Source organism: Lytechinus pictus, chromosome 9 (assembly GCF_037042905.1).
Source record: "Lytechinus pictus isolate F3 Inbred chromosome 9, Lp3.0, whole genome shotgun sequence".
Lineage (NCBI taxonomy): Eukaryota > Metazoa > Echinodermata > Echinoidea > Temnopleuroida > Toxopneustidae > Lytechinus > Lytechinus pictus.
The window spans coordinates 5,816,822-5,831,606 of NC_087253.1; the positions used below are offsets into that span (position 1 = coordinate 5,816,822).

At 36.7% G+C, this 14,785-nt stretch overlaps 1 protein-coding gene across 1 annotated transcript; it reads right to left on the bottom strand.

Moving 5' to 3' along the window:
* Window positions 1-23: 23 nt before the first annotated feature.
* LOC135155478 (uncharacterized) lies at window positions 24-4,384 on the bottom strand. Its single transcript, XM_064104553.1, has 2 exons — window positions 3,390-4,384; window positions 24-2,456 (listed from the first exon to the last, which is right to left on the bottom strand). The coding sequence occupies exons 1-2, from the start codon at window positions 4,038-4,040 to the stop codon at window positions 1,587-1,589; spliced, it is 1,521 nt and encodes a 506-aa protein (XP_063960623.1). The 5' UTR covers window positions 4,041-4,384; the 3' UTR covers window positions 24-1,586.
* Between the last annotated feature and the right edge of the window lie 10,401 nt (window positions 4,385-14,785).

The following is a 14,785-nucleotide window of genomic DNA, read 5'->3' on the forward strand; positions in this document are numbered from 1 at the left end:
ATAGCTTTGGAGTTTCATCAAAATCAGATTGAAAAATGAAGTCGATCTAATTTCAAAGTCCAGCAATATTTTGTGAAAACAATTTCATACGGCCATCACGAATATGCAATAGATGGGTTATGATTTTATGCCTAAACAAATATTTTCCTAAAATCATTTCAACAAATCATAATGTTTCCATATTTTCAGTCAAAATCATGTCTCCTAAGCATTAAAGTTGAAAATGATGAAAAAATGAAAAGATGATGAAAATCCATAATTTATTGGTCGAAATAGACATGAAATGAAATACTCCGAAAATTTGCTTTGCCCAATTGATCGTGGGCCCGGCAGCCAGATCGACGAGGCTCTATCTCTTTAATAATTGTTGAACGCCAAACAGGGTAGCAGCAACTCCCATCTTTTAACGTCTTTTGGTCGGACGCGGTCGGGGTTTGAACCCCTGACCTCCCGGTTGTGAGACGAACGCTCTACCAACTGAGCCAATACACCGGTTATAGTTAAAGTTATAGTTATAGCAGTGATTATAGTAAATCGGTTGAAAGACCAACGGTTGTCTTCGCGGATAAACGATAATGTCATAATACAAAATAATATAAATGAGGATTATGGCATCATCAGTTCGCTCATTTTATTTTATTTCATTTCATTTATTTTCCACTTCCACCAATCATATACAATAAGTTTTGTTACATACATCTTGATATAATTATAATCAATAAAACCAGAAAACTTTATATGTATAACAATCAAGATAACCACATATATCAGGTCGGAAATTGAGGAAGCTACTAAAAAGCGAAGCTAATAGAATGCAGCCTCCTACTACATGAGCAAAACATAAACACAACATGGTAGAAATTTTAGCATGAATCCAGTTGAATGTATAATACCTGACAAAACTACTTGTATACGAAAATAATACGTACACTTTTTCTTGAACTACCTTGAAAGAAAATATTTATTGTCATTTAATACCCATTTTATTTTTGTATATTTTGAAACCCCGACTAGTGAGGAGAGCTTCATAATAGAAACTAGTTTTTCTTTTTAATAGTCACCCACAGGCACTAGTGGGTGGTATTATCTTCCTCTTGTACATATTATTGTTGCCTTTTGCCTGGAAACAAAATAAAATAACATAAATAAATAAATACAAAGTATTAGAAGTGAGCTTCTTAAGTTAATATCTGATAAACTTGCTAATACATTATTATATGATAATTCATACGTGCACTTGAACTATTTTAACAATAAATATTATTACAATATTTATTAGCTCAGTTAAATTTGTTAAGGATTAGTAGAGAATAATTAATTAATAAAAACGACGAATTAACGATATATATATTTCATTTTCATTAAAAGAAAGTGCGACGAAGTGGTAGACTTACCAGGCACTCTTCTTTAGTTGATAATTAACAGTTTACATTCAAATTTTGATATTTCGGAGAAATACAACCGATTAATGTGCAGATAAAATTAGTCCTACACTATCTGTGGAAGGGGGGGGGGTCCATTATTCGCAATAATGTAGATCATTTTAAGTTCAGTTGGGTTTGGATTATATAAAAACGAGGTACATTTTATTCCAGTGATACTTTGATGAAATACAAGTGATTCATACAAGCAAATGCAAGCATTTCGTGTGAGAGGGAAACCAGGTAACACCACGTTGAATTCATCACTTTCAAATCGAGCGCATTGAATTCAACTCTTTCCTTCAGGTTCAGATCGTCAAGATCATAGAGCCTTATTACAACTCTCCTATTCTGCATGTCAACACTCGCTACATACACCCTGTCCTGCTCATCCACGGCGGCATACAGGCGGACACCCTCTGGAGCTTGTATAGACTCACCGGCATTCCCATCCCTGTCATAGACTGTTAACACCCTTGGAAAGAAACAACATGAGCTCGCGACGATCAAACCCGACCTGGTGGCTGCTGCCTGACCGGTCCTGTTTCTTGTTTGAACAGCGTGTTTGAGAGTGGATCCTGTCGGGTCATAGATGTAAACTTGTTTTCCAGCGTTAGTAATGATGATTTCATCTGATGGACTCCTGTTAAGGGTGAGAAATTTGCCATTGTCATTCACGTGAATGGTTGATTTCTTAGATCCATCGGGAGAATATACGTGTGCTTCTGAATTACCCGTCGATAGGCATAGTGACCTGTCTTCCTGTATAATAAGATCAAAATACTCCAGGCCATTACGTGTGTTCGGGTACGGCCATTGCTGCTCTCTACCATCTGAATTGATTACAGCTGCACCGAATCCAACCTTCCCAAACGGGATACCCACGCTGTCATCAGAGTACCGCGTCATTCCCCACACCAATGCAAATGCTGGTAGAGTTACACGTTTAATGACACTTAACTTGGGATCTGATCTTGTGTTGCTGCCGAGGTTGGGACGAGGACTCTGTTCAGGTTTGCGCTTGCACCCTTTCTTCTGTGTGAATTAATACAAGTGAGAAAAAAAAAACCCAGTAAATTGACATTGTTAAAGAATCAAGTAATTTGGGACATTGAGCAGTATTAGGACACAAGAAGTACAAGGCGCAGATCTGCACCCAATACGATTGGCCATGACCCTCCCCCCTTTTTTTTTGGGGGGGGGGGCGGGGGTGGGAGGGGGTCAAATTTTACAGACAAATTCACATCGCGGAAAAGTCCAAATCCGGGTCAGCGCCTTTAGTAGCAGAGCAGTATTATTAGTACTATGTAGTAGTAGTAGTAATAGTATTAGTGTGGACATCAGATCTTATAAATTATGTCGGAATAGGCTCGAACCTTTTGACCATGTTTTTATTATAAACTTTCCTTTCGTTCTTTGGTCCTCCTTTCATGGTTGTAATGAATGCTTGTTTAGGGGTCCATGGTACCCAAGACCAACGTTTGTACTTTTTTTTTTTTTTTTTTTTTTTTTTGGGGGGGGGGGGGGGGGGGAGCCCTTAGTCGTTAAGACCAACGTTTTAAGTATAAGGCTAGCTTTATTTTTACAATAGGTACCTCCTCAGGATTGAATAGATAGATTTACCTACATTTATATAATTGAAGACTTCTCAATCTTCTTGTTATTCTTCCCCTTCTTCTTTCTCTCAATACTTTCCCTCTTTTTATTTATAACTCTTCCTTAATAATTTGTATTCGTACTTTGGTGAATTTCTTGCTGAAATCTTCCAGGGGTGCATCCGTTGCCCCGGGCGCACCCCCCTGCTCATTCGTAATTGGTCGTGATGGTACAGTTCGATTCTCTTTAATTAATGACTATGACGACCAATGAGTATTCAAAATTTTGACAAATTAATGTGGACCTTAATTCGCACAAAGATTCTTGTTTTTATCATCATGCAGCATTTAAAAATGAATGATCATGACTAACCTTCCCCTTGCCACCCTCTATTGGAACAATCTCATGACCTTCAAAAAGAAAAGCCATCTCATGATGACCCGCTACACACTTCTTACACAGGTACTTGTCGCAGGTTTTGCAGACTGAGTGGGCATCCCTTTGTCGTCTGCAAGCATTGCATTTTGGACGTGTTCCACTCTTTTTGTCCTCTTGTTTGGGGGTGCAGTCTTTTTTAGCAGATTGATCAATGACATCCTCAATGGGAACAGTCTCATGACCTTCAAAAATAAAAGCCATTTCTTGATGACCAGTCACACACCTATCACACAAATACCTGTCGCAGGTCTTGCAGAATAACTCGGCATCCCTCTGTCGTCTGCAAGCATTGCATTTAGGACGAGTCTCCCTCTTTTTTGCGTTGTAGTCGTCTATGCATCCGTTGACCGTCACATTAGGAGGGAAATCATCAGAACGTTTTCCAGAAGTAAACTTGGAGACCTTCCTGCAGACTGGGCACACCATGTGGTTATTATTTGGATGGGCTTGTCCGTAGTTCCTTAGGCACCCCCGACAGAAAGTGTGCCCACATGTCGGAAGAATGCTTGCCTCGACGAAGATATCGAAGCAAAGTGGGCATGTCAAGTTTTTTGAAGGGCTAGAAGATTTCCTTCTCAAAGCCATTTCATCCTTTTCCTACAGGATTCTTTTTATGTCTAATCATTAAAACAGTAAGAGTATGAATTACAGTTCTAATATCCTCTAGAATTCACCACCCAATATGACGGAAGCAGAATCATACTCTAACTTATTGTCTTGAATGCTAAATGTTAAATTCCGCTTCGCTCGCTTCCTGCGTGGGGAACATCCTACCAATTTATGTCACAGTCACAACGGCGAAACCGATCCGATACCGAAAAAATTGTTTACATTATTTCCAATGATATATTACTGCTTGGTTTGGAACCGGCTTCATGGGTTTGACTGTAACACCTAATGTTGACAGTCCGATTGTAATTATCTTTATCAAATAACAGATAGTGAGACGTCAGTAGTAAATGGTGCATGAGCGTTCAGGGGGAAATACACCTTGCATTGACATGTTGCATAACTGTATATATATAAACCAAACTGTTTCCCCGCCAACAAATCAAACATCCTTAAACTTCTGGGATAGCATATCTACTATAGATTATGTCACGATTATGTTAAAGTAGCTCCAGTCTAAGATTAAAGTTTATTTCATTTCTACCAAACATTAACAACAACGTAGGGCCTACATTGGAAAGATCTATGGGAGCTAGACCGGGGAGAATTATAACACGGGGAAAATGTAACAGAGGCTCCCATATTCTCAGTAGAAACAGACACGTTGTACTGTATACATAACACATGCGCATTTCATGCTGCTTGAGTTTAAGCAAATACGGTTCGTGGCAATTTCTACAGCATAATAATCGTTCTATTAAACAGGACCTAAGACTAGTCGTAATTTATATTCCAGGGTAAGAAGGTGTGTGTGTGTGTGTGTGTGTGTGTGTGGGGGGGGGGGGGGTACTCGAATTATAATATAACATGGCACCTACTTGAACGTGCCGAACGAAAGTCAGGGGGCTCTAGTACTACAAGTCAATCTTGGGCTTAAAACAGGGGTATCCGGAACGGGTCTTGGATCAACATTATTTTGCTTTAAAAAAAATCATATATTTCATGTAATAAAATACAAAAGAAATAGATAGCGGATGACATCATCATTCCCTCATTTGCATAGAGACCTGTGCCCCGTTGCATAAAAGTTACTATTATGGTAACTATCATGATAACCATGGTAACGATGCTCAACAGTCAAACAAGATTCCATGACAGTTACCATTGCAACGGGGCTTAGGATTGTGCATATAACTGTTTTGTGAAATTAGGCGAATTAAAGTAAAAAGATCATAATTTTCTTATTTTACACCTGATTTTGATTATTATACCAAGTGCTATGCTTCAGTGTTGTTTTTATTCGAATCAACTTTTTCTTGGGGTTTATCTGTCCTTTAAAAACTTGGCTTAAATTACAAGTACCAGCATGCATAGCCCATTCCCCATCTCCCTCTTCTATATCATTGAATGTGCTCCCCTCTTTCCCTCTCCCCCACCCCTCTTCCTCCACCCCTCTCTCTTTCCCTCCTTATTCCTAGTCTGCTGGGCAAACCCTTCACTCGAGTTAAGGGTCTGAATGTGCAGCCTACTCATGCCTTGTGTAGTGAAGGCTCTCTCGCTCAGGGTCTGCTTCATCTTTGGAAGTTGGGCACAAATTTTGCTATGTCAATCATTGTGAGTTTGTTACCATGACATTCCCTCTCTGAACTCTCCTCCCACTAGCTGGTCATTTGGGCTAGTCACCTGCTGGGCAGGAGATCAACTGGTGTTTGTTTAATTACACGCTGCATTGCACTTATACTCCTGATTGAAACTCCAGTCTAGCATTATGCAATAGCATAGTGGCATACATATATGGCAAATGTCTTGCTATGGTCCCTGACTCCCTGATAAATAAATGTTGCTTTCTCTCTTTTTGAATCTTGATAGTTTTTTTAATTGTGCATGTTGGTATGTTTATTCTTTTGGATCACACAGTGTTTTTTTAAACAAAGCCCTTTTCGTTGCTTATAATTAACACTGTACAGCAAAGTTTTATCAAACAAAAATAATCTTTGACAGCGCAGGCATAACATTTTATCCTACATGTATAGGCATTAGAAGGCAAAGAAAGTTCGGGAAATATTCTCCAAAACTGCAACATCAATATCAATTTTGTTGATATTATCTTAATTATCAAGTTTTAGTTTGTAGGCTTATATGGGTTTGTTTTCCCCTATAATTATTGGAAAACAGCAAAGCATTTATCAATTTACACTCACTAAATTTGATATCAAAGTTACTCTCGAATAATTCATATTCATCTACAATATGCCTTTTGTGGTTCCACATGTACAAATTTGCTCAGTCATATTAATAATTTTTCATAATATATGATTACAAACAGAAGGAATTGAAATATTTCACATCATAAGATAATGCAAATGAAAATGGTGTGTGACATGGGTAATTCTCTCATTTGCATGATGATCAGGAGGTAGGCCTTCATGTACAAATGCATAAACATTAAACTTGATGTTTTGTGAAAAATTAATGTCATAACATTCTTACCTTAAACACCAACTCAATTACTTAAAATGGTAAAAGAAAGAAATAACATTTTATAGAAATTACACTAAAAATGAGACAGCAAAAAGCCGAACAAACCCTGGAAAATACAAAACTACTAAAACCTATATATCAATTGAAATACTGATCGAAAGAAAAAAAAAAGAAAACATTAAATGTCAAGTCCACCCCAGAAAATTGTTGATTTGAATCAATAGAGAAAAATCAAACAAACATAACGCTGCAAATTTCATCGAAATTGGATGTAGAGTCTGTGATGTCCATCACTCATTATTTAGTTTGTTATTGTTTGAATAATTCAATATTTCAATTTTTACAGATTTGACAATAAGGACCAACTTAACTTAACCATAAACTGTTAAAATAATGGTAATTCCACATGTTCAGGGAGAAATAAAACTTTGTTTCACTTGACAAGGAGGAGAAAATTAGAATATTTCATATTTCATATAATATCTCGTTCAATAGGCAAATCCAGCATAATTTTAGGTCAAGTCCAATGGAATGAGCATTGTTTAATACTATATGATTCAGTCAAGTTGGTCCTCATTTTCAAATCTATAAAAAATGAAATATTGCATAATTCAAACAATAAAAAACAAAAGAAATAGTGAGTGAGGGACATCATCAACTTTCTCATTTGAGTTGTGCATATCACTGTTTTGTGAAAAATTAGCAAAACTTTGAAGTGTCCTAACTTTCTTATTTTTCATACGATTTTGATGAAATTTTCAGCGTTTTGCTAGTTTGATTTTTCTCTATTTATTCAAATCAACATTTTTCTGGGGTGGACTTGACCTTTAATGACCTGACAGTTTCTCTGTTTCCAATTATTCCCCTCCTTATATCATCTTCACATTTTTTTTCTTCATTTCTTTCTTCGTATTTTTGTCTGTTCCTTCCTTTTTTATTTACCCTTTTCCTCTATTTTCGGCAGAAGGGGGGGGGGGGGGGTGCGGAGCCGCTCCGGCTCTCTGGATCCACATAATTATCGTTACAGGGAAATACAGCAATTGTAGTTTTGGCCTATAGTCTTCTTTATACAAAGCATTATAATTGTGTGAATAATTGGGCATGTATCGCGAGCGCGTAGCGCCAAGGTGGCGGGGGGTGCAGAAATATATTGCTGTACACATGCGTAACCAAAAAATGAAAATAGATTAAAGGGGTGCATTTTATAAGTTTTGTACGCGGACCGCGCATGCACTTGTTTAGGGTATCAAAAATACAAATTTTCAAAAAAGGGGTGGTTTTGAAAGACTGGTCAATGGTCAATCGCGGGGTCAAACGTAGAGTCTATTTAGGGTATGTTTTTCCAAAGTTTTTTTTAGACTAGCCAAACGCGTTTAGGGTATGTTTTTTCCTCGGGGCTTTTCCTCCTCCTTTCTAAAAAGTGTTTGGGCCTGAGACAAAACTTGTTTAGGTGTCATATTCTGGCGACAACTCGTTTAGGGGCCAAAATGTGCAAAATGAAGCCCGCGAAAAACTTGTTTAGCGGGTTATTTTCAACACAGAGGAAAACTCGTATATAGGGGGGTCGGAAATAATTTGGTCATGTGTACAGCAGTACATTTGACTGCCCCCCCCCCCCGGCAAGGCGGGTAGAGTTATAATGTTAACCGTCTTTTACATCCTTTCTTCACCAGGGGCTCCTTTCCCTTTTTTTCACCCGTGACTTTCCCCCATTTTTTCTTATTCATTTAGGTTTCCTTTTTGTTTGGGAGGGATGTCCCCACTAGAAATTTAGTGTAGACTCATCCTTATGCCCCGCCCATGCTTCCACTGCCTACATTATAACTTTATTTTTTATTTTCTTTATTACTGGTACCTTATTTTCATCCTAATCGATGTGCATGTGCAATTTTTTATTATAAGCAAAGTTGATTTGAGTAAAAAGAGAAAATCCCACAAGCATAACGCAGAAAAATAGAAAGTGATAACAATTTACATGTTTGCTTCATTTCACCAGGGAGTTGTGATGTATTTCACAAAAATTATGTGAACATCCTGGTCGGCAGTGCCCCCCAATCGGCTGACCCCCCCCCCCCCCAAAAAAAAAAAAAAAAAAAACGGGGAAAATTACAATTATGTTATGTTATATTACATAAGAAATATCTTTTTCATAACTTTATGAAACATTAACTCAGGGCCTATGTCTTCATTGTTCCTGGTGCTCGCATTGTCTGTTTAAGAAGATATATAATCCTGTTGTACTAAAACCTCCCGTTTTCAAGTCAATATACACCAAATATATTTTTTCGCAGTTCGAGATATTGTTTTATGCACAATAGTATGCTTCTTTTTCATGACTACTTAAAGCGATTGCCCAATTTTAAGGTCTTAATATAAAACATTTCCTGTCCGTGCTTACGTTCGCAATTAGTGGATTGGTGAGGTATAACTGCCCTCCATGAGTTCCTATAGAATCAGTGCTTAAAATTTCCCTTTTTCTGATCTGAATGTAACAAAATTCAGCTCGCTCTTCGTATAATGATTACACAAATTTGATTATAATGTCCATTTATAGGTCTGAATATCCAAAGTTTTCAGTTCGCGCTTCGCGCTCGCAATATTTGATTAGTGAGATGCGTATAATGATGATTACAATTACTACAAGCATGACAAGTGCTTAATGCGTTTAGATGCAATACTAACAAAATCAGCAAGAGCTTGGCATTCGCATTAGATGACTATGGTGACATATGTATACTCTTAATGGATTCCTAAAATATAGTCCTTAAAATCTCCCTGTTTGAGGTCAATATATACAAAAATTTCAGCTCGCGCTTCTCGCTCGCATTGTTTAGTGAGACAGGTACGTATAATGATTACAAAAATTTGAGTCCCTTTTTAGGTCTGAATATCCAACATTTTCAGCTCGAGCTTCGCACTCGCATTATTTGATAAGTTAGATACATACGAAGCGCGCTCACTAAGTGGCTCAGAATTTTTGCTGGTGCCCCCCCCCCCAATGCCGTGACCCACAGTACGCCACTGCTGGCCGGTATGCAAATGAGGGGACTGACGACATCACTCACTATTTTTTTTGGTATTTTAATATATTGAATATTGATGTTTCAAATTTCTCATCGTCACGTGAAGCAAAATTTTCTCTTCTAAACATGTGGCATTACCATGGTACTAACATTTGATATGTTCAGTCAAGTTGGTCTTTTATGTCAAATCTGTAAACATTGAAATATCGTTAAAACTATTTTTTAATGAAAGAAGAAGCCAAAAGTATAAAATGAGGGACATCATTGTCTTTCTCATTTTACATGCCATTTTAAGTTGTGAATATAAAGTCTTCACTGTTTTTTTTTAAGTATTTGAATTTAATTTTACTATTTATAACCTGCACACAGTTTTCTGTTGCCAACAGCCCTGGCTATAATGACAGATTGGAATTAAAGATGTAATAATATTTAACTAGAAAAAAGAAAAGTAATGAGATAGAATCAAATAAATGTGGAGAATATGGAAGAAAAATGAGAGCCAAAGAGAAATGGACTTCGTGCAAATTATATGAAATCTTAAAGTGATTGGTTAACATTGGTTTGACTTTTGAAAAATAAGAGCTAGAAGGTCACACTTGTCACCTGTGTCTGTGATATGTTACAAAAATGAATCCCAGAAAAAATTGCGTTCGAATATAATTATTTAGTGCTTCAAAAATTGAAATATAAAGTGACCGAAAACACCATCTTAATTTCATCCCACACACTTATGTGTACTATCTAGGCGTCTATAAGACGCCTATTTACAAAATCGGGGTTTGCCTTGTAGTTTTAGCTTTTCATTCTCAATAATGGTTGTTTTCAGGGTTTATTAGTTCTAATACATGCACTTGTACACATGTTTCATCTTGGTTTGAGAATTTTTTAAATCGGCTGCTCACAAAGTTAAACAATACCTTTGTCAAGTCCACCCTATATTTTTTTTATTTGAGTAAATAGAGGAAAATCAAACTAGCTAGGCTGAAAATTTCATCAAAATCGGACGTAAAATAAGAAATGTATGATATTTTAAAGTTTCGCTTATTTTTCCCAAAGCAGTGATGTGACATGCACACCTGGGATGCAAACGAGACCGTTTATAACCCTAACTCACTATTTCAATTGTTTGTTATTGTTTAAATTGTGCAATAAGGACCAAGTTAACTGAACCATAGTAATAAAAAAGCTGATTCAACATGTTCAGGGAGGAATTGGTCGTTGTTTCATTTGACATGAGGAGAAAATTAGAATATTTCACATAATCAAATGCAAAAAAGTGGATAGTCTCCTCATTTGCAAACCGGACCAGGATGTGGAAAACTGTATGTGAAATTAACCGAAACTTTAAAATGTGATTAAACTTTCTTATTTAACATTCGATTTTGAGGACATTTTCAGTGTTATAAAATGTTGGATTTTCCTTTTTTTATTCAAATCAACTTCTTTGTTGGGTGAACTTGTCCTTGATCCTTAGTTATATTCATAATCTATTATAGGGCTAATAAAATACATGAAGGAAGTTCCAACCTATATAAAGTGAAAACATGACCCAACAGTAAGATATAAAGAAACTTACGTGTACTTCCCTGCTTAGGACTGGAAGATTTGTTCTAGCAGGGATATGTGACAATTTCCTATGGCATTATACAGTAGGCCCTATAATGACCATTTCATTTCTGCATTTGCATGTAGACCACAAGATCCCTGAAGGGTTTTCTGGGCATGGGACATTGTTTATGTTGGATTAACTACTGGCTAAATCTTATCTGAGTTATCAATTATCTTCCCACTGGCCACTGGTAGCAGTTCCCCTGGGAGGCTGATTGACAATGTTTACTAGCCAATGGAAAGTGACTCTGAAAGAAGGAGGTGGGGCCAGATTTGGAGCGTGAGAAATGATTTTTGGAAGATTATGCAGACCCTGTATTGGAACAGCAAGTTTTGTATGTGCTAGTCTTTGCGTGGAGGCACACTTATTGATCAAAGTTCCAATCAGGGTCTGTGCCTGCAGACTACCTTATTCCTCCTGCCTTTCTCTATTCCCCCTTCTTTGTTTTTACCTTTTCTCCTATCAAAACACGCTTCTTCTCCTTTCTTGTTTGTCTTCTCTCCCTCCCTCTCTCCTTCTCTCCCCAACTACCCCTCTCTTTCATTCCTTATTCCTGTCCGACCACCCTGTCCTTTCATTCTTCCCATTCCCCCTTCTTTGTTTACCTTTTCTTCTATCACACTATTTCTCTCATTTTATGTCCCTCACCACCCGGCTCTCTCTTTCTTTCTCCCTCTTCACCTCTCTTTTATTACAAGTCTTTAAAAGTGTAAACCAGGCTGAAATAATTATACATGTAGCTTTGTCTTCTTAAAAAAAAACTGAAGTTTATCTAGTCTCAGAGTTCGGTAATATTTTGTGAAAACATTTTTATACTGCCATCATGAATATGCAATAAATGGGTTATGGTTTTATGCCAAACGTATCTTTTCCTTAAATCATTTCAACAAATCATAATGTTTTCATATTTTCAGTCAAAGTCATGTTTCCTAAGCATTAAAGTTGGAAACGATGAAAAAATGGAAAGATGATGAAAATCTATTGTTCGAAGTAGACATGAAATGAAATACTCCGAAAATTTGCTTTGCCCAATTGATCGTGGGCCCGGCAGCCGCTGTGCAGCGCCAGATCGACGAGGCTCTATCCCTTTAATTGTTGAACGCCAAACAGGGTAGCAGCAACTCCCATCTTTTAACGTCTTTTGGTCTGACGCGGTCGGGGTTTGAACCCCTGGCCTCCCGGTTGTGAGACGAACGCTCTACCTACTGAGCCAACACACCGGTTATAGATTAAGTTATAGTTATAGCAGTGATTATAGTAAATCGGTTGAAAGACCCATTAGTTGTCTTCGCGGATAAACGTAATGTCATAACACAAAATTATATAAATGAGGATTATGGCACATCAGTTCACTCATTTTATTTTATTCCATATCATTTATTTTCCACTTCCATCAATCATTTACAATAAGTTTTGATACATACATCTTGATATAATTATAATCAATAAAACAAGGAAACTTTATATGAAAATAATCAAGATAACCATATATCAGGTCGGGAACTGAGGAAGCTGCTAAAAAGCGAAGCATAGAATGCAGCCTCCTATTATATATTCGTATGAGCAAAACACAAACACAACATGGTAGAAATTTGAGCATGAATTCAGTTAAATGTATAGTAAAAATAAATAGAAATAGAAAATGAAAAAAACGATTCTCCAGATTCTTGCCCCGACAAATGCCCGATGAATGATGATGAATTGCAAACAACTGTTACACCGGGATAATGCAAAACTTGAAATACCATAAGTGTGCTTTTCCTCATCCAATATAAAAAAAACAACTTTTCAGTGATTTGTTTGTCTGACTCTACTCCTCCTCCTGTTCGAATCAAATCATTTTCAGCCTGTTTATCGTACACCTTGAAGCATTTATTCATCATATCCTGAACGAAAAAAAGAAAGAAATCGTTTCAAGCATTCGGGATAGTGCTTGCTACTTTATCATATGCTTCTATTATGCTTCTATGCGGAGCGTTGTGGCCCAGTGGATTAGTCTCGGGACTTTAAAACAGAGGGTCGTGGGTTCAAATTCCAGCCATGGCGTAGATTCCTTCAGCAAGAAATTAATCCACATTGTGCTTGCGCTCAACCCAGGTGAGGTGAATGGGTACCTGGCAGGAACACACTTATAAAACCATAAACCTTAACTTGTCTTATGCAATCAACAGCGCTTTGAGCTACAGCCAGTGTAGTAATATCCAAGTCCTTTGGAAGCGCATAGAGACGTTATTCATAATGTGTTATGCGCTATACAAGAACTGACTATTATTATTATTCTAGTTACGAAACTTACTACACTAAACGGCGATACTAGCATGGTCTGTGCACGTAAAGTTAAATAATACCTGACAAAACTACTTATATAAAATATAATACGTACACTTTGTCTTGAACTACCTTAAAAGAAAACATTTATTGCCATTTAATACCCATTTTCTGTGCATATTTCTAGACCCCGACTAGTGAGGAGAGCTTCATAATAGAAACTAGTTTTTCTTTTTAACAGTCATCCTCAGGCACTAGTCGGTGGTAATTTCTTCCTCTTGTACATAATCTTGTTGTCTTTTGCCTGGACATAAAATAAAATAGATAAATAAATGAATGAATAAAAAGTATTAGTATTAAGCTTGTTAAGTCAATAATATCTGATCAATCTACCAATAAATTATAATAATAATAATAATATGTGCACGTAAACTATGCCTTAACAATATGTTATTACAATATTTATTAGCTCAGTTAAATTTGTAGAGTAGTAGAAGAGAATAGGTAATTAATGAAAACGAAGAATTAATTATGTTTCATTTTCATTTCATTTATTTCATTTTCAACAAAATATAAATGAAATAAATACAATCATAACAAGTCAACATCATAAAAAATACACCAAGGTTATTAAATCAACTTGAAAAAGACATGTTATAAGAAAGTTACATACAAGATAATCATGTGTAAAGAATTTGTGATTTATAATTTGTGGAAATGGAGGATCCCACTAAAAAGCAAAGCGTGTATATTGTGGCCTCCTCATATTGACAGTATGACACTTGAAGCCTAAGCAAATTTCTCACAATATGCAGCAGTATACATGTTATAATGTTCACTCAATGTCAACTCCAACATGTCCAATGCGACTTTTTTTAACTTGATATTTCGCATCAGCGTATACTTGCAGAACATTGCAAGAGAAAAAGAAAATAGATATGTTAATGACATTTATGTACGCATATAAAGCAACGAAACAAACTTAGAGGATATTCGACGACGTCATTCTTTACCAACAGAAGCTTTTATTAAATTGAAATAAAAAAATCCTTTTGTTTACTTTGCAACTCTACTCCTGGGCCTCGTTGCATACAAGTTACTATTACGGTAACGGTGCCATCCAGTGGTAACTACCATGGTAACGCTGATCACCAGCCAATCAAAATCAAGGATTACAGACAAATTACCATGAGATGGCAAACTTACCATAATGGTATTTTTATGCAACGGAGAAAAGACGGAAGTCAGTATCTATCCACAGGCATGACAGGAGAGAAGTTTTAAGAAGAAGAGAGAGAAGGGATAGAATGGGGGATAGAGAGATGGAGAGAGACAGAAGG

Coding starts and splice junctions, on each gene's coding strand:
- LOC135155478 (XM_064104553.1), bottom strand. CDS start 4,040: ATGGCTTTGAGAAGGAAATCTTCTAGCCCTTCAAAAAACTTGACATGC. Junction 2,457..3,389: donor TAGAGGGTGGCAAGGGGAAG/GTTAGTCATGAT, acceptor TAATTCACACAG/AAGAAAGGGTGCAAGCGCAA.